Source organism: Aegilops tauschii, chromosome 1 (genome assembly GCF_002575655.3).
Source record: "Aegilops tauschii subsp. strangulata cultivar AL8/78 chromosome 1, Aet v6.0, whole genome shotgun sequence".
NCBI classification, from domain to species: Eukaryota; Viridiplantae; Streptophyta; class Magnoliopsida; order Poales; family Poaceae; genus Aegilops; species Aegilops tauschii.
Window position 1 is genome coordinate 36,406,849 of NC_053035.3, and position 21,914 is coordinate 36,428,762.

A 21,914-nucleotide genomic window follows, 5' to 3' on the forward strand; every position below is an offset into this window, starting at 1 on the left:
CTCTACCGGGGTGGAGCCACCTGTCCTTTCAGCCCCCTCATCAGAATCACTTGCGGGTACTCCTCGAGCCGACCCGACTTTAGTCACCACATGTGTCATGTATATAATGTATATAGTATATACCCGTGATCACCTCCCGAAGTGATCACGGCCCAGTAGTATAGCATGGCAGACGGACAAGAGTGTAGGGCCACTGATGGAACACTAGCATCCTATACTAAGCAGTAGGATAGCAGGTAAGGGTAACAACTGTAGCAACAATGACAGGCTATGCATCAGGATAGGATTAACGGAAAGCAGTAACATGCTACACTACTCTAATGCAAGCAGTATAGAGAAGAATAGGCGATATCTGGTGATCAAGGGGGGGGCTTGCCTGGTTGCTCTGGCATGAAGGAGGGATCGTCAACACCGTAGTCGAACTGGGGGTCGCCGGCAGTCTCGGGGTCTACCGGAAAGAAATAACGGAGGGGGAACACAATAAATAACAGAGCAATCAAAGCATCACAAAGCGTAGCATGGCAATACGCGGTGCTAGAGGTGACCTAACGCAGTAGTGGGTGATACCCGCGAAGTGGGGAAACATCCGGGAAAGTATTCCCGGTGTTTTGCGTTTTTGGACAAATGAACCGGAGGGGGAAAGTTGCGTGTTTGCTATGCTAGGGATGTGTGGCAGACGAACGGACTGCGTATTCGGATTCGTCTCGTCGTTCTGAGCAACTTTAATGTACAATGTTTTTCCATCCGAGCTACTGTTTATTTTATATTGATTTTAAAGGATTTAAATCATTTTTAGCATTTATTTAATCATTTTAATTCAACATTATCCAGAATAGTGTTTGCTGACGTCAGCATGACGTCAGCAGTCAACTGTGACCGTTGACTGATCAAACTGACGTGTGGGTCCCAATTGTCATTGACTCAGTTTACCTAATCAGAACTAGTTTGTTTAATTAAGTGATTAGGTTCATTAAACGGTGTTAATTAAGTTAAATAATTAATTAAATTTATTTATTTCTTTCTTTTTTTTGTAAATCCTTTCTGTATAGAAAAGGGGCGTGGGGCCCCTGGTCAGTGGGCCTGGGGAGCTTAGCGGGCGACGACTAACGGGCCACGGGCGCCAGCCCGTCTGGGCGCTGGCGGGGGCGCCCGTCGGGGCGGAATCGAGCGATGGCCGCGGCCACGGCGGGGCGCTGGCGGGCGCAGGCGAGAGGAGCTACGGCGGCCGGAGCGGGTGAGGCTGGGCGGCGGCGAGCGGCAGCAGTGGGTGAAGCGCGGCGGATGGCCGCGGGGAAGTGGCCCAGTGGAAGCCACGGCGAGGCAGGCGCCAGGGAAACGCAGCGGCAGCAGTAGCAGAGTAGCAGAAGCAGGAGCGAGCGGGCGCGGGGCCAGGTGGTTGACGGCGGTGCGGGGCGTGTGCGGCCAGGGGTGCGCGTGAGCGCGGCCATGCGGCGGTGAGCACGGGTGGCGGCCGGAGCGCGAGCAGCTGGAGGGCGGAGCTGGCGACGCGGCACGCGACGAGCGGCGACGACGCGCGCGTGGCAGGAGCAGAGGGGCGCGGTCACGCGCGGGCGCGGCTATGCGTGCGGTGGCCGAACGTGGGCGCGCGCGGCAAGCGGCGGGGCAGTGAGGGCGCGAGCGCCGCGGGGTTGGCCGGGTGCGGCTGTCCGCGGGCGAAGTTAGGTGGCGGAGCCGAGCGCGGGGGAGAGGGCGCAGCCACGGCAGAGAGAGGAGGGTGGGGGAGCTCACAGAGGAGGAGTAGGGCACGGGCAATGGGGCGTGGGGAGGAGGTCGAGAACGAGGAGACGAGGTCCAGCGACAGGGGAGCGGCGCCGGTGAGGTGGCGACGTAGGGCGGCGAGGCGCCGGGGCGATGGCGTCGGGGTCGCCGGGTTCGATCCCCCCCTTCCCGATCCAGATCGGGATCGAGAGGTGGGGGAGAGACGAGGGAGAGTGGGGGATCGTAGGGGTGGTTGGGCTAGGGTTCGGTCGCTCGGGGAGATAAGGGGGAATGGGGTGGGCCTCCTGGTGGCCTGGATGCCCAGTTGGGCCGAATGGCCCAGGGGGAGGGGGCTTTGCCTTTCTTTTCTTTGGTTTCTATTTTCCTTTTATTTCTTTTCTGTTTTCTTTTATTTATTTTATTTTATTATAGTTTTGTAAAATACCAAAGTTGTACCTAATTTAGTTTTAATAAACATGCCACTGCCCCAATAGTTTTGGGAAATTAAATAACTTAGTTAATATTTTATTAATTGAAAAAGGCATTTATTTATTTGTTTTTGTTATTGTTTTGTTTATTTTTGAGCATCTAACTATTTTACCAAAATGTGGTTTCTCCACCATAATTACTCATGATTTATTTGACCCATCTTGAACATTTTAGTTTTAACTTTTGGAAACTTTATTTGTTTGACTTGTTTTTGAATTTGACTTTGAACGAGATTTGAATCATCATGAGATTAGCAACAGTAATCGCGGTGACGTGGCCTCATTTGCAGGGAATTACTGTAGCTTAATTATCCGGGCGTCACATTTGGCCATATTTGAGTTTCCCAACAATCCATCTAAACACGCTTCCCTTCTCTTTTTTGTATGTATGAACATTATGTACGTTCAGCGCACAGAAAAAATCCCAGTTTTCTCATGACTCCATGCCCAACAGCCTGCATAAAACTATAGTGGCCAAAGGAATGTGTCAAACATTGTCTGCATCAAGCTTCATCATATGCTCATTTAACACCTTTTTCCTCCACACTACGTTCACCAGATCGATCAGCTCGGCCACCATAACTGGTCCGGTTTTAAGTGTACTATAGGTTTCATCATGGACTCTCTTGGGATCCAGTTATCTATCCATATGTGTGTAGACTGTCCAGCACTTGTCCTTTCCAACCAGGCCCTGTTTTGGTACTTCTCTACTCGTCTGAATTGACCGCCAAATTTTTAATGGTCTCGCCTCTAGCTGAGCAGTTAAAAAAAATCGTCATTGGGATAGCTACATCGCCTTCAAAATTTGGGCACAAAGATTTGAAGGATCCTGAATCAATCTCCACCCTTGTTTAGCTAGCAAGGCGAAATTAGAAATAGCTCCATCTTTCTGAAGCCCAATCCCCCCCTCCCCCCTACACTTCGGTTGCGTCACATCATTTCAAGATACCCACGCTATTTTCCTTTTGCCCTCTTTTGCACCCAACCAAAATTGCCTTGACAATTTATCACAAAGTCCCTGGGTAATTTGAAACACCCCATCGAGTGAGTGGGTAATGCTTGTGCAACAAACTATCATAACTTCCTTCCCAACCATTGATAGGATCATCTCAATCCATCTTTGTACCCTCTTCCACGTTCAATCTTTCAAATACTTAAAAACGCCATTCATGGATTTCCCAACATATGTGGGCATGCCCAAGTAAGTACTTCTCATTTCGAGTTTTAGATTGTACGTTAAGAGCAAGCTTGACTGCCTCCTTCAATTCACCCGATACTCCCTTGCTGAAATATAGAGAGGATATGTCAAGGTTTTATGGGCTGCTCTAAAGCTTTGCAATAAAGATCCAACACCTGCATCACCTCATGAGCCGCAACTGTACTAGCCTTCATAAGTAGAAGACCGCCATCGATGACTAACAAGCAACCTTCACCCCAGTTAAATCTGTGTTATTTCCTTTCAACTTCAACAATGATGACAATCCTTCTGCTGCAAGTAAAAAGAGATATGGCAAGATGGGATCTCCGTGACTAATCCCACAGGTCGGTTTAAAATCCTCAAGATGGTCACCGTTAAAAAGAACTTTTTTGAGACATACTCTCTCCGTCCTTGAAAGAGTGTACTTCCAACTTTGTTGAAAAGTTAATTTTTTTATGTTTGACCGTATTTATACAATAATACATCAAAATTTATGCCATCAAATTAGTAGCATTACATTCATGATAGAATATATTTTCATCATATACCTATTTGGTTTCACAAACATTGATATATTTCTGCACAAACTCGGTCAAACTTTGAGATAGTTTAACTCTCCAACAAAGTTGGAAATACATTTTTTCAAGGACGAAGGGAGTACCATTAAAAATAACTTTCTTTTTGAGACAATATATACCATTAAAAAGAACTGAAAATGAAACAGTTCGTACACACTTCATCACATAAAACAGATGAAATCCAGAACGCAGCCCACATACCCAAAATAGAGGCCCATAAAACAGGACAAACACCGCCCGACGCGAAACGGGCCGACAAAAGAACACACCGATGCGAGTGCTCTATGAAAGCTTGGGATTTACCCCGCTAATGTACTTGTATTAGGACGTTCTCTACACGTTCGGAATAGATTATCAAGAAAATTTATCTAAAGTCTGATCAAATTCATTTAGATTCAGTTTAATTATAGTGTCTGTTCATTTTTTACATTGATTTTATCATATTATAAAATTGTCATACTGTATAGTTCTTAAAACTGCATATGTTTTCCTGCTGCAAGTGCCACTGTTGTCACAATGCTGCAAAGAGACGGTGCATGGATGCATTTTTTAACTCTCATGAGTGCTTGTAGAAGAAGAATTGTACAATGCGGAAAGATGTTATTTGCATCTGCAAAGAGGGATCATATTTGTAGATTGATTCCATAAGAATCAGGTCACTCCTTGACTAATTCGATCTTGAATCATTTGCATTTTTTTAACATGGTTGGAGATGTCGTGTAGCAGGAGCAGGAGCTAATGGACAGTCAGTGAGCCCCAAGGGCGGTGGCCCCTGCAACATGAAGAAGACCATCCAGACAAAGGGGAGGTACACGGATAGCCAAGGATGCAAGGAGACGTGCAGGTCTGCGTTTCAGAGTTATCTCTTTCAGCACCAGCGATTAAATGGTCCGTAGCTGGTCAGGCGTGCTTGCATAAAATGTACTTTGTTAGTTGCTAGAGCCATGCTAGCTTTGTATGTTGTTCTTGCAGCCTCAACTAGCTAATTCTATTTAAAGCTAATGTTGTTCTATCCTTCCAATTACTGTTGTTATTCAGATTTTTTTTCTTTTTTTGTTGTCATTCAGAGTACAAATGTTATGAGAATTTCAGGATTTTTGTCATATCTCCCAGTTACCTTAATTTTGTAAGTTGTGTTCTAATTCAATTTTGATTTCCTTTCACAATAGCCTACTTTAAAGCTGTGTGAATCCATTATTTTCCTTTTGAGTTTGCTGTAGAGCAGTGGAGGCGAGTTGGGAACCTTTTTTTTTAACTTGGTGGATGTACTGTTGTAGCGATGGAGATTTGCCTGAATGTTGCTTTCCTCCGCGTGAAGTGCCTAGAATTCTCGAAGGCGTCAACAAGACCCGAAGGAGATTGACAAAGTGTAGGCAAGAACGTTGATCTCAAGTTCATTGTTGTCTTTTTCTATCTGAACATTTTCTTATTTGGAGTTGCAGTCAATTTATGGTGTATTGTAGTTTGTTTGGTTGCATCAATCAAGAGGGCTAATATGATGTATTGCAGATTGACAAGGTTTGGTTGCATCAACGAATTGATTTAAGACAAGATAGCAATGGGAACCATTGTCCTAAAGTCAGCTGGATCATCAAAGTTCTCTGTGCAGCAAAGCCTGATAGGCGTGTTGGATGTTGCTGCATGTCTCAGCCAACAGAGTGATGATACTGCTGTTGGATCTCCAGCAACATGCTACCATAGCTCTTCGGGAAGCAAAAAGCTGAGAATTGGCAGATGACCGATCTCATGTTGTGATGTGCTTTAGGTGTGTTGCTCACCGTTCTGGCTGTTTTGTTGTTTCAAACATCTCAATTTAGTTTGGTCATTCGAGAACTATAGCGTGGTCAAGTGTATTGACTTTGTCGTTCAGCTCTCCGCTTGAGATTATTTTAGTTCTGATTTACTTTCATTTACTTTGTTTTGCAAGTAGCATGTCCTTAGCGTGCCACCGTGTCAGTACAATGCCAGTTTTTGTGTTTCATATAATGCTTAATTACAGTTGATTGTACCTTTATTTCTAAACAAACAAAATCAACTGTAATTTTGTAACTCAATGCAGATTGAATTATCATACATTCTGTATAAATGTAATGCCTATTATATATTTCTGAAGTGTATTAATAACTGGAGAATACTATTATGGGGCTAATCAGAATATGGAAATCCATGACATGTTCCGATGCACACTTATACTGATGTTAGCAAGAGATAGAATCAATACATTGATGTAGCATATCTGCACTGTTCATGTACACTGAAAGTGACTAACTCTATTGTTTTTCCCCCTCGCCAACTTAATACAGTATAGTTCCCATTTAATCTAAATTGAGTCAGTGATTAACTGGTTATTTCTTCTGCAATTGCTGCATCAAATCATGCGACATGCTTTCCCGTGAGCTAGCTTCTTCAATACATGCTTCTCTGAATTTCTACAAGCTAAATTAGTACATGCTTCTCTGAATGTTGGCCTGCCAATTGGTATTGGATTTTTATATGTTATAATTTGCCCTATCTCCTCTTCCTACACCCAAGAAAAATAATTAGAAAGCATGAAAGATGCCAATCAATATTTTCTGCTGGATATGTCAATTGTTGTAGCTATTCCTACATCCATCGATAGGCCAAGATTTGTTTTTACAAAGCATGAAAGATGCCAAATATGCTGGATTGAATCCAAGCAAGATTTGAGGAGATTGTATGTAGGGCATTTATGCCAATGGATTACTGCATTTTTTTTTAGTTTCTAGACCATTTGAATGGAAGAACTGTGCAGAATCTCTTTGACAATCCATGGAAAATGCACCTAAAATTCAGTACATGCTTCTCTGAATATCTTGAATAAAGTAAGCAAGATTTGTTCGTATACGTTGTCTGCCAATCGTTATTGGTACCATGCATGCATATGTTTCAGATTCTTAATCCAAGTGCCACTTCTATACGTGATAAGGTGAACTTTTGATTCTCATTGTGCATGTTCATTATATTTGTAGCAGTAATTGACAGTGGTGAAGATCAGTCAATTTTGCAGCAAACTCATATTTCTAGACGAATATCCGTGGTGTTGTTGTGGCTGCATTTGTATACTGCTGTTTTCCAACATGTTTGTGTGACAAGAAAATAATTAAACATCAGTCACGGTCGTCAATTCATCATTTTCCACATTTTTTGGTGACTACAGTATATAAATCACATCCCGACCACCACGGCCGCAACAGAGATCACAAGGAACATGAGAGAAGATAGCAAGATCCATAACCCCCTCCTACTCATTTATCGTCATACACAGTTTTTTTGCTTGTATTTGTTCAAGAATAAAAACATTGTGTATTCGTTTAATTTCTATGAAGTTCTCTTAGTCATATTTCAGACGTGCATTGCACGTGCAAGCTTACTAGTCACATAAAACAGTTGAAATCCAGAACGCAGCCCACATACCCAAAGGCCCATAAAACATGACAAACCCCGCCCGACGCGAAACGGGCCGACAAAAGAACACACCGATGCCAAACACACACGACGCGGGGCACTGTGCACAGTTCTGCACGAAATTTTCAGACTTGTCCCAAAAAAAAGAAAACCAAATTTTCAGACCGTGTAGGCGGCGGCGGGCCGGACCTAGGGCGACGAGTCGACGACGGCGGTGGCTGCGGCGACCCAGGTAGCTCCTCCTCATTTGTCTCATCCCGCGCTCTCTCTCTCCCCGACCTCCCGTTTCTCCCGCCCTCTCTCTTCTGCAACGGCGCGCGGTGGGCCCGTGGGCCTGTGGGTCGGCGGTGGCCTGAGCACGAGGGGACGCGGCTGACTGCAGGGGCACGGTGCTAACTCCTCCTCTCGCTCGATTGCAGAGAGGAATTTCTCTGTTAAATCTGGGGCAAAGGGTTGAGCAGGGCGCCGCCGAGGAAGGAAGGCCGCCGAGCGGCCGCCTGGCCTGGCCTGGCCATCCCACGCGAGGAAGCCAGCGCCGGCAGCTCCGCGCGAGGAAGACGACGCCGGCCTTATAGGCGGAGCGCCCTTCTCGCTGGCGACGACCGCCACCATGTAATCCCCGCATCCCCGTTTTCCTCACCCGCGCCGCGTCCATCTGGCCGGTGTTCCTCGGGACTGACCCTCCTCCCTGCCGCCCCTCCTTGCAGGGCATTCGCGGGCCTGGAGCTGCGGTACCCCAGGGCGCTCGACCCCCGCCCGAGCTGGATGCTCGGCGACGCACTCGAAGCCACCCGCCGCTCCGCGCCGCCCACGCCCCTCAAGCAGCCGCCGGAGTGGTATCTCGCGTCACTCTCGCAGTTTACGCTTGGTTGATTTGCGGATGCATTTGACTGTACTTGTTTTGTTGTTTTGTTTTTATCTAGGGCTAGCGGTGGCAACATGGGGGAGAAGGCCTTTGTGATGCGGGTCGAGGAGGAAGACCACCCGGAAGAGGAAGATGATACCAGTGATGGGGATGCCGGGGCTCTTGTGAGTTGTGACCACCGGGCGAGGTTCTCATGTAACGATCTCGAATCCAGGTGAGAGTTTGGTACTGCAATTTGGTTCCTGCAGTAAGTTGCATTTTTTTAATGAAATTAACACTTTGTAGTTTGTCAATATCACCTCAATTGGATCATCTGACAATTCATAAGGGTTATCTCAACGGAAATGGAAGACATTGGGATTTTGAGGGCAGCCTGTAAGAAAGATAGCTAGCCTTTGGTCCTAGGGACAATCTGCAAAGGATATTGATACCATCAACTTCAAGAGATGCTACACAAAGTGATGGTGCAAGAGATGGTGTGCAAAGTGAAGAGCCAAGAGATGCTACACAAAGAGGTGGTGCTGCTTCAAATAAGAAGCCTGTGAAGGAATTAAAGAAGGGTAAGAAGCGTGATGATCCAATGGTGGAAGTGATGGCACAGTATGTGGAGATCAAATGAAAGCAAGCGGAGGAGGAGTCTGCTTTGTTGCCAGGGTCAAAAAATGCCCAAGAGTTCCATCAGCAAGTGCATTGCTGTTCTGCACAAGATGGAAAACAAGCAACGCGGCGAAAGAGCCACTGCCTACAAAGTGTTCAAAAATGCTGAGTAGATCTTTCTCAATTCTGCCGCTGAAGCTGAAGAGAGTGCTGTCGTGTTTCTTCAGAGCGAAATGGTAGAGTTGCCTCAACGTATCTAAGGTAAGCTACCTTGTTCCTATTAGCATCTTCTTTTGGTATTCCCTATTCCTCAAATCCTGCTTCAATTGGCTGATGGGATCAGTCTCATAGAGTGTATTTGGTTGCAATTAGCGAGTGTTGTACATCAAACCAAACTAGGGTGGCCTGACGACGTCACTTCGACTCTGTATATTCTGGTCATCAAACCAAACTAGGGTGGCCTGATGAGGTCATGTATGAGGCTTGGGTTCTATTTCATGTCATATTTATTAGTCCTTCCTGTATAATGTGTGTGGTTGATGCTCAAGTGATTTAGTTTCAGTAGGACTGTTGCCTAAAGTATTTAAATGGTCATATTGTAGTTACAGTAATCTTGGGCATGTCTCATGGAGATTTGCACCTTTTCTTCTATTCAATTACTCGAAGTGACTTACTCAAAGCACCTTGTTACTATGCTGACTAATGCATCTTGCTGATGCTCATTTCAGTCATCAGTTAACTTCCTACACACTGAACAGTAGATATTATAGTAGAATTTATCACATACAAAATTCTTTCACACAAGAATAGACATTGAATTATGTGTATTTGGGCCAGGATATACAATAAGAAATCCCATGTATTTTGTTGGGGCTTAATGTGAGCCGTGCAGTTTCCAACTTGCAGATGTGTGTGCTGATGATGTTGTTATTTTGGCTCTTTTTTATGTGGACTCAAGATCAATGTTTTCTTGCAGAGTTATTACGAGTATTTGTTGCTTTCCTGGTTGGAGTTAGATGCTAGCATGGAAAGATCTCAATTGCCAACGACAATACCACCCTCTGTTAAACTTGGTTGTAACAGAATATTGTGATGAGGACCTGTTGTTTTGGCCAATATAGCACTAGCTAGTATCAATATTGTGAGGACCTGTTGTTTTGTAGGTGACGCCATTAGTTTTGCTACTTTGCATATTCTAGGAGCAAGTACAAGTGAGGTTATATGGGAAGGGGCGATTTGGTGCCCGTGCTCAGCTGCACTCGAAATCATGGGCGTTCACTGGTGCATTGGGATGCTGGAAAGCAATTCTGACTCGGCAGTGTTTGCCCGTGGAAAAAGATGATACGGTAGGAATACCAGGGAGAACAGTGCGATACGCTTGGCCATTTTTGTTCCGCGGTTCGTCGTTTCGAATTGATTCCGATGCGCGCCGTGACGGCTAGTTCCAGAGCCTCGGTACAGTACGTTTTGGATGTCCCCGAGCCGTCAGACTCAGACAGTGGCTTGTGGGGGTCGGACTTGGAAAAATTGCTGAGAACGACGGTGGTTCTCGAGCGGAGCAGTTCATTCCAACCAGGTGTTTGCTGACTCTGGCGAGCGCGGATGAAGGAAGGGGCTGGTCCGCTGGAGTTTCTGCTGGATTCGGTGGACAGGTGAGATTTTGCCTGCCGGTGTTGTACTACAGCTAATCCTTGCGTGAACTCGACCCTCGGTTGACTGATGTTGTTTTTCGCCGGCGACAATCCCCCTTCTGCCCACAGGTTCTAGCTGCGGGAGGAATTTTGTGGACAGCCTGAACCACCAAGAACCGGTGGCGCTGATGTTGCTGACGCCGAGAGATGTGGAAAGGCCGGTGCGGGACGAATCTAATGGTGCATCTGGATGAGCTGAACTAGTTGGTGAGCGCGGCCCTCCAAGGAGCAGAGAGGAAGTGCGGCGACAGAAGAATGCCTCGCCGACGCAGTCGATTCAGTCAACAGGGAAAGTTAATCCTGAGGCGCCAGGATGGACAAACAGGTAATCTGCTCCATTGTAGTTTCATCTGAATTTGGCTGTGTTCTTATTAACAAGTTTCTGGTGATGAATTTGTCCCCAAATTGGTATTGCATCGTTTTTTATTGGGAAATGGGAGGATTCGATATTTAGTACATAGTAGATTTGTTGATAATGCAGTGAGTGTGCTTTTTGAACGATTTGCTGTATAAATACGGCGGTATATTCTTTCAGGCCGAGACTGGGCAGTGCACCACCGGACAGAACTCCCTGTGCTTTGAGGATGAGCGCTCTGGAGTAGTCAATCTGAAAGTTTGCTGAGGAACCAACTAAGAGTGTAATTAAGCTTGAGCTTGGTACAACCTTCGACTCACTAGGTGAGGCGTACAACTTTTAATAATTTGCATGTATATTCGTGGGAGATAGGCTTTCGTATTAGATATGGTAAGAGCATGCTCAATGCGGACAGCACAAAATCCATGCAGGAGATTGTATTTGTATGTGGGTGTTCGATGAGTAATTTGCTTTAATGATAGCAATTTGTCTTCTTAACCTTTCTGTTCCGGGGAAGTGGGGATTGCAAGAATTCTTAGCTGGTGACCTGATATGATTTGTGCAATGTAGTGGAAGCTGGATGTGGAGAACAGTGGGTCTACATATCTGAGTGCCCAGCATTGATACAGTTGCTGCGCGCGGCTGATTAACAATGGGGAGAAAGTTCATTGGCCATCACACAAGTATATAGATGTGTACAAGGATTTGATTAAGAAGTTGTGGGAAAAATAATGTCAATCTTGGTAAAGTGTACAACATCATTGCAAAAGAAATTGGATAAATGGAGAAGGTACTGTTCACAAAGAGGACCGTGAAGAACATTTGCGGCAAGATAAGTCGCTGCAGGCTGATGATGATGTGAGGAAGACATTGGAGGTCTTTCAAAGATTGAAGGGACGGATCAGACTTTACTTACTTACCACAAAGGAAGGATGACTGTAGTTGGCCTGGTTTTGAGTGAATATTCAGTCTTGAACATGTTTTCTGGTTCTGAGTTATGAAATGGCAACGGAACAGTGTCTTGTGCACATGATTACATATACTCCCTCCGCCGGAATTAGTTAACGCTTAAACGGATCTAATGTAGTTTCTTCATGGGATTGCATCTTGATTTTTCTTTGATTTTTGCTATTTGAGCAAAAATGACAGTGTCTTGTTCTAGTTTTTGTGGACATGTAACTGTGCAGAAAAATAAATAGATGAATATTCCCATTGAAGCTTAGGTCAGATAAATTAGCTTACATGAGACTCTCCCATCACATGAGGAATGGTACTAGCACTGCATAAGCATTGTGAAAACCACACAGACCAGGGCAATCAACACCGACAGAAATGGAGGCGCTGTCATATCCTTGCTCTCCTCTTCTCTCTTTATCCACACAACATGCAAAAAAACATCTGTCTCGTATGGCCTCCTCAGTTAGTATCACCCCATGATAATGCCACTATGCACCAGGGCAATCCTCACAAGTTCTTGGCGATAATGGAAGTCGTCCAAGATGCTGATGTTTTGCTTCAAGATGATTTCTCCGATGGCAACCTGGTGGTGGTAGCCCAGGAGAAGTTCCCGAGGAGAGCAGCTTAGGAGACATCGTCCTGGCCGGCGCCATAGAAGTTGCGGCTGGGACTTGATACACGCCTAGGCGATCATGGCCAAGGTTGACGACATCCTCGATAGCAGACCTTCTGGAAGATACGGTGCAACAGGGAGCTCATTCGATCGCCTGTCCTGTTGCATCGCCTGGGCCTGCGGTGCAGGATAGCCCTGGCCGGCGCCGGCCAACAGAGCGTACTAGATGCTGCAAAAGCTGGCGCCGTTCGTCAAGCTCGCGCACTTCACCGCCAACCAAGCCATCCTGGAGGCCACCACGGACGACCCGGACGTCCACCTGGTCGACTTGAACGACGGAGACGGCGTCCAGTGATCGTCGCACATGTCAGACCTTGCTCGCCACGGCAGCAAATCCGTTTTGCCTCACGTCACTCACCACCGGAGGTACGCGCCGCGTGGATACACATACACCTGCACCTGCACGGTGGGTTTCGGAGTTCGCCGGTCCTGAGGCTCCCATTCCGGTACGAAGAGGACCTCCTGGTTCCGGGGGGCGGCGGAGGACGAGGATCCAGAGGCAGCCATGGAGAAGGCCTGAATTGGGGATCGGGGCGGTAGTGCCTGACGGCACGACACGGCTCAGGAAAATTGTTGGGCCGTCGGTCGGTCCAATGGACCGGAAGGCACATGACGATACCAACCAGTAATAGATGTGCTGGCCCAAATTCATTTCCAATGAACATACGGAAGAGATACAACACATAATACACCATACAGCGCTGATCTCAAGAAGAGTAGAAGGCCTGGATTTCAGGAGTATCTGAGCTCGAGCTCAAAAACGAATTTTCCGGTTATATGTTATTTTTATTCACTTGATATGTGCCACTGCCCTTCCTTGCATAATTTGATGTCGTTTTACTTGGAAAGATTGCATTTTTAGACGTTTGCACTATCTTATCTAAATATGTCAATCCATGTCTGCCAAACAAGTTTTTCATATGAAGGGAATTGTGCCTGGAGGGGTTTGGGTGTTTAAGAGGGGTTTTAAGATGATTGGGTGAAAGGAAGGGATTCACCCAATCCTCTGAAATCCCCCCTCCCCAAACCTTCCCAATCCACTTCTACCAAACAAAGCTTGAAGGAGAAGGGAGAGGATTGGGGCGGTGGGATCTAGATCAAGATTTCTTTATTTTTCTGAGAACATCTATATACAAGATGGAGAATGAGGCAGAGAGAGGGACATGCTTTTTTTAGTGGAGAAGGACTGAGTGAGGGAGAGAGAAACGAGACGGAAATAGCCCAGCCCACAACCTTAGCATAGCACAGCCGAAAATATAAACCATAAAGAAAATGCACAAACCTTACCTACGCAAGGAACTGATCGCATGTTGAGAACCTTTCGTGGGCTGGGACTCTTTGCTGGCGGCTTGAACACTGACACATGACACGGTGCAGGCATGCCAGGCTACGGGCTGGGCCTAATGCCAATGCACATGAGAAAGTGGTCCAGATTCATCTAAAAGAGGAAATAAACTTCACACAACCAAAATGATGAAAATGTTTAGAGGGAAAGGAAGTGGACCATATCCCAACATGAGCATGTGGCGCGCTCTCTTTTTCTCTCTATATATATAGGACAACACTATTATAATCATGGTATTAGAATAACTATTTGGATCACAGCCCCTTTATAACCCTTATATAAAGCCCGATTAGGTTTTCCCGAACTAAAAAACCCAACTCGCCCCGACAGATCCCCCGACGGCCCGACCCACCTGCCCACCTCCTCCCCACGGCCTTCCCCCGATCCACCCCACGACCTTCTCCCGATCCTGCCGCGGCCTCCTCCCGGCACGCCGCCATGGCCCGTGACCTTCTCCCGCCGCCACGACCGTCCGCCGGTCCCTCAGCCCCGACGCGCCGCCCGCCGTCGTCCCCCGGCTCCGACGCGCCTCCTGTCGCTGTCTCCCCGGTCCCCGACGTGCCTCCCGCCGCCGGCCTCTGGATCCGGCCGTCGCTCCGCCTTCGCCTGCCGGATACGGCCGCTGCGCCACCCCCTCCGACGGATCCACCCAGAGACCGATCCCGACGCCGCCTGTAGCCACCACGCACCGACGCTCGCCCCACCGGATCTCCTGGACGCCTCTGCTTCAACCGGACTGCCCCGCCTACTTCTGGTGCGCTGGTGCACCCCCTCTATGCATCATCGCCCAGGTTGCAGAGAGGATCGGAGGACGTGGCAGGAGGTAGTGGGCGCCTGAAGACTGAAGATGTGCAGTTCGGGCAGTACAACTTGGCAGGTCAAGAGATTCCTCTGCCCGCGATGATGCTGGCCAGTGCGTCGCTCCCCGGCCTGCACCTTTCACCCACCATCGTGTGGCCGTGCTGCAGCCGCTGTTGTACAGTGGTTTAGGAGGATCCCCGCCAAAGCTGGAAGGAAGAAGGATCTCCATCCAGCCTATGAAGTTCGGCCGGTGAGCCTGTGCAGTCCAACGGCGCATGCGTGCTTGTGTCCGGTTCATGGGCGTAGCGTGTGTGGTGATCGCGTGCACACGGGAGCCACATGCGGTGTTAACAGAAACCAAGCTAGAAGCAGAACGCAATACCTTCATACGAGTGTGCACGCGAGACAAATCACAGAGAAGTTCAGGTAATGCAATGGTGCAGCCGCGGCAGCATCGATGATAATGGCGTGGCGTTCCTGGTGCTCCTCTCCCTCTGCTGCCTTGCTTGTTGCGATGCCACCACTTCTGCATGTTTGTACTAAGGCGACTACCAATCTATCTTCACAAGTGATTCTTGTTTGGCAATTTGGAGGAACTTGCCGCTCTGAAAATCTGACACTACATCGTTCTTGTTTTTGTTCTTCAGAAGTTCAGGTAACTAGGTTGCTGAGTACGTAAAGCTGCTCTTTTCTTCTTGAAGGATTAAAGTTGCTCTGGTTGTGCTAGTTAGTAGTAAACCATAATCTCGTAAAGTGCATAATGCTCATGCCCTTGGACGTTGGGCATGGAATATTTTAGTGGTGTGTTCCTCTTATTCGTGCTTGATTCTAGATGTGTTCTGAACATGGATGTGAGAGTAAAAAAAGTTCATTTCATCGGCGCCACCGCTGCAGCATGACGGGCGCCACCTCTGGGCCGTTCAACTATGCCGCCACTGGAGGTTCACATCTGTAGCGCCCCAGGAACCACACTGCTGCCATGCTCTGACGAGATCTTGGCCTCATAGTTTTGATTTCATACTTTTGGTCATCGACGCCCCCGCAATATGGTTGTTGATGCTTGCACTACTATGCTACTACAAATCTGCAGGCCAAAAATCGAACATCACCAAAAACTAGAAAAAAAGATGAGCACATACACCCATCGATGTCCGTTGTGTTATCCTACTTGATGAAAAAAAAGGAGCATGTGGTTTCGTTCGCTGAAGTGCCAACATAAAAAAAATCAGTTTTGGTTCTCCTATAGTTATTTCCCCCAGCTTGAGGGAGCACCGACCATCCCCCCAAAAGTGTGTTTTTCTACGGTTTTTTTTGTTGAGTGTGGTGAGAAATGAGAGATACAACATGTCTTTGTTGGTATGGCAACAAGCCGAGAGAATAACTAAAGATGTGTTTTTTTTCTTGATCCGTTGTTTCTGTATTTGGCTTATGAAAAAATTGAGTTGATGTACGTCCAGATATCCCTCATTTGCAACAAGGCGAGTAAATAATTATTTTTCAATTTTTCTTGAAGTTCAAATTGGTGAACCCAGGCCATTCAACACTGTGAAACCAGGCCGTTCAAGTCCACTGATCTCCCTCGTTTCTACAAAAAGGATTTTTCTGTTTTAAGTTTGAAGTTATAAAAAAGGATGATCCCTGTTTCTAAAAAAACCTAGAAGGTCAAATCAAAATAAGGGAGTGGTTCAATGTTTTTCATTTCTTACAAAACTTGGATTTTTGCCATTAATGGAAAAATAAAACAAGAAGTCCAAATTAAAAGATGGAGCAATTTAATGTTTATAAAAAAACTAAGATTTTCCTTGTTACTAAAGAATTAAAAAATGAAGTTCAAATGTGAAAAACGAAGTAGTTCGACCTATATAAAAAAACTCAGATTTTCCTCATAAATAAATAATAAAACCAAGAAGTTCAATTTTAAAAAGGGGGGCAGTTCAAAAATTATTAAAAACTCAGATTTCTCGCGTACATAAGAATAAAACAAAGAAGTCCACATTACGGAAAGGAAACATGGAGAAGTTCGAATAGACATGCCCAGAAGTTCAACTTCTTCATACAGTGCATTTTTTGAAAACTCTGTTTCCGCGATGAGGCATCCCGCATGATCTCGCCGTTTTAAAAAATTCTTCAGAACGGCTTGGAATTAGAGCAAACTCTCTACATGAAAAAGTTTCACGGTTTTGATAGCTTTCCAATGCTATATCATTCGCCCCGTTCCGATAAATTATCCTCCATCCGCCAGCTTCCATAGGGCACTTTGGAAGGTGTCGCGCCCGGCCGCGTTGTTCCTCGCGTTCGACTAGGCTGTGTTCGTCAGCGGCCACAACCCCGTCGTCAACAACGCCACCACCACCATACACCCCGTCGTGCTGCGCTCCGTCAGCCTGTGATGCGTGGCGCACACCGATGGTTTCATCAGATGAGCTCTCCTCGTTGAGTGTGAGGCCATAGAGCGCGCTGCGGCCAAACGCGTGCTTACGCGCCTCCGGCGCCTAGCCGCCATGAACGCCGGTACCAGCTTCTGCACGGATGAAGCACAGATTGTTCGCTGGCTCAAGGGAGAGATTGCTTAGGTTGAATTGAAGTGGATGAACAATTCGAAGAGCTGGCGCGACGACGAGTTACTCTGGTTCACGGAAAACGAGTATGTGCAAAAACGACCATTAGTGGTTTTCCCATAAACGCGAAATTGTGAGTTTATGCAACAATTTCTCTAACACATGGATTAGTTACGGTGCCCAAACGTGGCTTACCTTAAAACCAGGGAGAAATCAGTTTTGCGCAAACGAGAACTTAATATTGAGGGCATCGATCAAGCTAGTATATGGTCGTTAAAAACTAGTATGATGTTTTGTATTTATGGTTGTAGGAAAGATGGTTTCTACGTCAAAAGTATGTGGTAGTTGTGTGTGCGTGTGCGCGCGCGCGTGTTTCTGTGTGTGCTTGTGTGATGTGTGCTTCCTTTTATTTTATTCATATGTAAAAAGGAAAAAAAGAAGGTCTCATATATGAGATAAGCAATAAGTTAAAAAATGTAATAGTGAAAAAATGTTTGTCCATGAAAATTCTCATATTCTTAAAATAAAGACCAAGAAGTTCAAGTAAAAAAAAGAAGAATTTGAGTCTATTTAAAAACCGTTATTTTTCACGTGTCAAAAAGATTTTCAACCAAGAAGTTCAAATTATAATAATCAAGGAGTTCAATGTTTATAGAAAAATTGAACTTCACCGCTTCTTAAAAAACAGGAACTTCAAATTAAAAATAGCAAACCAAGAAGTCCAAATTAACAAGATGGAGCACTTTAATGATTATAGAAAACTCAGATTTTCCTTGTTATTAAAAAATGGAAACAAGAAGTTCAAAAATAAAAAACAAGGAATTCAACTTTTAAAAATAGAGCGCTTCAAAATTTTATAAAAAAATGATTAAGAAATAAAACTAGGAAGTCCATAATAAAAAGAGGGAGAAGTTCGATCATTATAGAAAACTCAGATTTTCCTCGTTATTAAAGAATGGAAACAAGAAGTTCAAAAATAAAAAAACAAGAAGTTCAACTTTTAAAAATAGAGCGCTTCAAAATTTCATAAAAAAAGGATTAAGAAAATCAGATTAAAAAATCATAAAAAACTCAGATATTTCCACGTAATCGAGAAAAGTTCAGAAGTTCACATACTACACGGTGTGCATTTGTATTAAAAAATGAACAAAAAAAGGAAAGACTATTTTTTTGTTATAAGTTCAAGTCCTCCGTCGGAGAAAGTTAAAAAATTTATTATGAGAGTGGTTTGTACAAAAGGAATATCATTTGTGTAACACTAACGAATGGATGAGAAAATTACAAACGAAAATACGTCACAGAAGTTCAACGTGAAAACAGCAGGAAGTTCAACTAGTACAGTAAATGAATTTTAGATGAAAATACTTTTAATATCATCGCCAGTATGAAAAAACGATCAACACGGGAAAGTTACATGTTTACAGCAGCTTTCCACCGGTATATCACTTGCTCAATTCCGGTGAGTGTTCCGGTGAGTGGATGGAGATCTACGGGCAAAAAAAGCACGTGAAAAACAGAGTGAAGTTCAGGTACGCATGCCGAGAAGTTCAAGTTCTTCATGCGGTGCATTTTTGAAGAATTTGTTTCGCGATAAAGGCAGAACAAATGATCCCGCCGTTTTCGAAATTCCATGAAAACGGCTAGGAATCAGAGAAAATGATCAACATGAAAAAGTTTCGCATTTTTCGTAGCTTTTCAACGGTATATTATTTGCCCCATTCTGGTAAAGTTTGTAGAAAGTACAGCAAAAATACGTTTTAACCATTTTAAAAATGACTTAAAACAATAAGGAATTGGGAGAAATAATATATACGGAAAAGTTTCGCATTTACTCAAGCTTTCAAATGCCATATCGTTTGCTGCATTCGGACGTACGGTTAAAAAAATTGGCTTGAAAATACAAACTCGGTGCAACTTGACCGTTTTCTAAATTACTTTTAAACCGTTCAAAATTAGAAAAAACTTTAAACATGAAAAAGTAGCGCATTTTCATAAGCTTTCCAACGCCATATCATTTGCCTTAATTGGATTAGCCATTTAAAAATGAAATCGAAAATACGAACTCGGCTATTCGGTTTGTAAAATTTTACGATTTTCTAAATTCCTCTTTAACCATAGGGAATTAGAGAAAACTTTCAACATATGGAAGAAGCGTTTTTGCAGCTGCTTTCCAATGCCATATTATTTGCCTCATTCCGATAAACTGTTTAGAAATACGATCGAAAATATGATTCATGTTTTTTGTAGGAAGAGAAAACGATTTTCAAAACTGCTCTTAATCCGCTTACATTTTGCCAAAAATTTAACTTGGGTCATGATACTGATGTCCATAGCTTTCCAACGGTATATCGCAAGCCCCATTTGGGCAATGTTGGCTGAAGTTCAACCTAGCACAGGGGGAAGTTCAGGTCGACCAACTCAGGCAGTAAAATTGCAATAGAGGCTTGTTTCATCACGACCCGAGAGCAAATCCGCCAATGAGCGAGATTCCTATTTAAAACGGGCATTTAGTTGCTAAAACCGTTTGTAGATTACACTTACATCACATAAAACATGACTGACCAAAAGAATTCGCGCGGGGAGACACGGTTGAGAAGATAGCCCGAAGGTCGGGTTCCTACACAGGGAAGTTCAGGTATATATATTAGCACTATTCTAATCCCAGGATTAGAATAACTACTTGGATCACGGTGCGCCTTAAATAGCTGCGACGACATCCTCCCGAACTCTCGAATCGTCAGGGAAAAGAAAAGAAACACCCCTGCCCCAACCCGCTTCCCCAACCCTCCCGCAACCTCTCCTCCCCCGAGCGCCTCATCCCGCCGCCGCCCTCGGATCCCGCCGCCGCACACGCCCTCCCCGGAACCCGCCGCCGCGCGCGCCCTCGCCGGAACCCGCCGCCGCGCGCGCCCTCGCCGGAACCCCCGCCGCCACGAGCCCCCTGCCGCCGTGCGCCCTCCCCGGATGCCCCGCCGCAGCCCGCCCTCCCCGGACCCCCGCGTCGCCGTGCCACCACCGGGATCCAATCGCCAACGAGAGCCTCTCCGCGACCCCCCGCCCAGTTGTGGTCGTCACCAGATGCCTCGCTGCTGCCGAACACCAGATGCCTTTCGGCAGCCACGACCGTCCGAGCGCCGCGCCGTGCCTTCTCGCACCAGTGCGTCACCCCCAGTGACCCTTCGCCCCCTGACCTTCTCCACCTTTACCTCCCTTTCCATCCTCGAGCTACTCCTGATCCCCGCCTCGCCCGTACCATGCAGGTCTCCTCCCGCCATGCCCCTGCAGGAAGCTGGTGCCGCTGCAAGAAGTTCAAATGTCATAGGAGCGGCCGGACGGATTTGACACACGGTGCTAATGCGTCTCCAACGTATCTATAATTTTTTATTGTTCCATGCTATTATATTATCTGTTTTGGATGTTTTATATGCATTAATATGCTACTTTTATATTATTTTTGGGACTAACCTATTAACCTAGAGCCCAGTGGCAGTTTCTGTTTTTTCCTTGTTTTTGAGCTTCGCAGAAAAGGAATACTAAACGGAGTCCAAACGGAATTAAACTTCACGATGATTTTTCTTGGACCAGAAGACACCCAGGACACTTGGAGTGCAAGTCAGAAGAGCCACGAGGCGGCGACAAGGGTGGAGGGCACGCCCAGGGGGGTAGGGCGTGCCCCTACCTTGTGGGCCCCTTGGTGACCCCCTGACCTAGATCTTCCTCCTATATATTTGCAAATATTCCCAAACCACCAGAAGCATCCACGAAAACACTTTTCCACCATCGCAACCTTCTGTTCCCGTGAGATCCCATCTAGGGACCTTTTCCGGCACCGTGCCGAAGGGGGATTCGATCACAGAGGGCATCTACATCAACTCTATTGCCCTTCCGATGAAGCGTGAGTAGTCCACCACAGACCTATGGGTCCATAGCTAGTAGCTAGATGGCTTCTTCTCTTTCTCTTTGATTCTCAATACCATGTTCTCCTCAATGTTCTTGGAGATCTATCCTATGTAATCTTCTTTTGCGGTGTGTTTGTCGAGATCCGATGAATTGTGGATTTATGATCAGCTTATCTATGAATATTATTTGAATCTCCTCTGAATTTTTATATGCATGATTTGGTATCTTTGTATTTCTCTTCTAATTATCAGTTTGGTTTGGCCAACTAGATTAGTTTTTCTTGCAATGGGAGAGGTGCTTAGCTTTGGGTTCAATCTTGCGCTGTCTTTACCCAGTGACAAAGTAGGGGTAGCGAGGCACGTATAGCATTGTTGCCATCGCGGATAAAAAGATGGGGTTTTCATCATATAGCTTGAGTTAATTCCTCTACATCATGTCATCTTACTTAATGCGTTACTCTGTTCCTTATGAACTTAATACTCTAGATGCAGGTAGGAGTCGGTCGATGTGTGGAGTAATAGTAGTAGATGCGGAATCGTTTGGGTCTACTTGACATGGACGTGATGCCTATATATATTGCATAATCATTGCCTTGGATATTGTCATAACTTCGCGCTTTTCTATCAATTGCTCGATAGTAATTTGTTCACCCACCGTATTATTTCACTACGGGAAACAGGAGATTTGCCATCAGTACTTTCTTTGCCGTCAGCATTTCGTCGGGGCAGAGAAAGGGTTTGCCGTCGTCAGTAGCGGGCAAAGA

At 45.7% G+C, this 21,914-nt stretch overlaps 1 protein-coding gene and 1 long non-coding RNA gene across 8 annotated transcripts; both read left to right on the forward strand.

Moving 5' to 3' along the window:
- The first annotated feature begins 4,268 nt into the window (after nucleotides 1-4,268).
- Nucleotides 4,269-7,986, forward strand: LOC109783761 (uncharacterized). 5 transcript variants are annotated; one of them, XR_012201515.1, is made up of 5 exons: nucleotides 4,269-4,827; nucleotides 5,051-5,109; nucleotides 5,261-5,356; nucleotides 5,493-7,641; nucleotides 7,829-7,986. It is a non-coding gene; the product is annotated as an uncharacterized lncRNA (long non-coding RNA). The 5 variants fall into 5 exon arrangements; XR_012201514.1 differs by lacking the exon at nucleotides 5,051-5,109 and having other exon boundaries at nucleotides 4,270-4,638; nucleotides 4,710-4,827; nucleotides 7,829-7,984; XR_012201513.1 differs by lacking the exon at nucleotides 5,051-5,109 and having other exon boundaries at nucleotides 4,269-4,871; nucleotides 7,829-7,985.
- Nucleotides 7,987-8,151: 165 nt separating this feature from the next.
- On the forward strand, nucleotides 8,152-11,999 carry LOC120966486 (uncharacterized). Of its 3 annotated transcripts, XM_073507148.1 has the most exons (7): nucleotides 8,152-8,245; nucleotides 8,333-8,488; nucleotides 8,560-9,132; nucleotides 9,848-10,523; nucleotides 10,632-10,887; nucleotides 11,098-11,240; nucleotides 11,488-11,999. In XM_073507148.1, the coding sequence occupies exons 1-3, from the start codon at nucleotides 8,175-8,177 to the stop codon at nucleotides 8,651-8,653; spliced, it is 321 nt and encodes a 106-aa protein (XP_073363249.1). In that variant the 5' UTR covers nucleotides 8,152-8,174; the 3' UTR covers nucleotides 8,654-9,132; nucleotides 9,848-10,523; nucleotides 10,632-10,887; nucleotides 11,098-11,240; nucleotides 11,488-11,999. The 3 variants fall into 3 exon arrangements, 2 of the variants coding, with proteins under 2 accessions (XP_073363249.1, XP_073363244.1); XR_006665788.2 differs by having other exon boundaries at nucleotides 8,603-10,523; XM_073507143.1 differs by having other exon boundaries at nucleotides 8,560-10,523.
- The last annotated feature ends 9,915 nt before the right edge of the window (nucleotides 12,000-21,914 follow it).

What these genes read in the sequence shown, in the direction of transcription:
- LOC120966486 (XM_073507143.1), top strand. Translation starts at nt 8,175, where the DNA reads ATGCTCGGCGACGCACTCGAAGCCACCCGCCGCTCCGCGCCGCCCACG. An exon ending in CTCAAGCAGCCGCCGGAGTG is followed by an intron (nt 8,246 to 8,332) that starts GTATCTCGCGTC and finishes GTTTTTATCTAG; the next exon opens with GGCTAGCGGTGGCAACATGG. An exon ending in TGTAACGATCTCGAATCCAG is followed by an intron (nt 8,489 to 8,559) that starts GTGAGAGTTTGG and finishes AACACTTTGTAG; the next exon opens with TTTGTCAATATCACCTCAAT.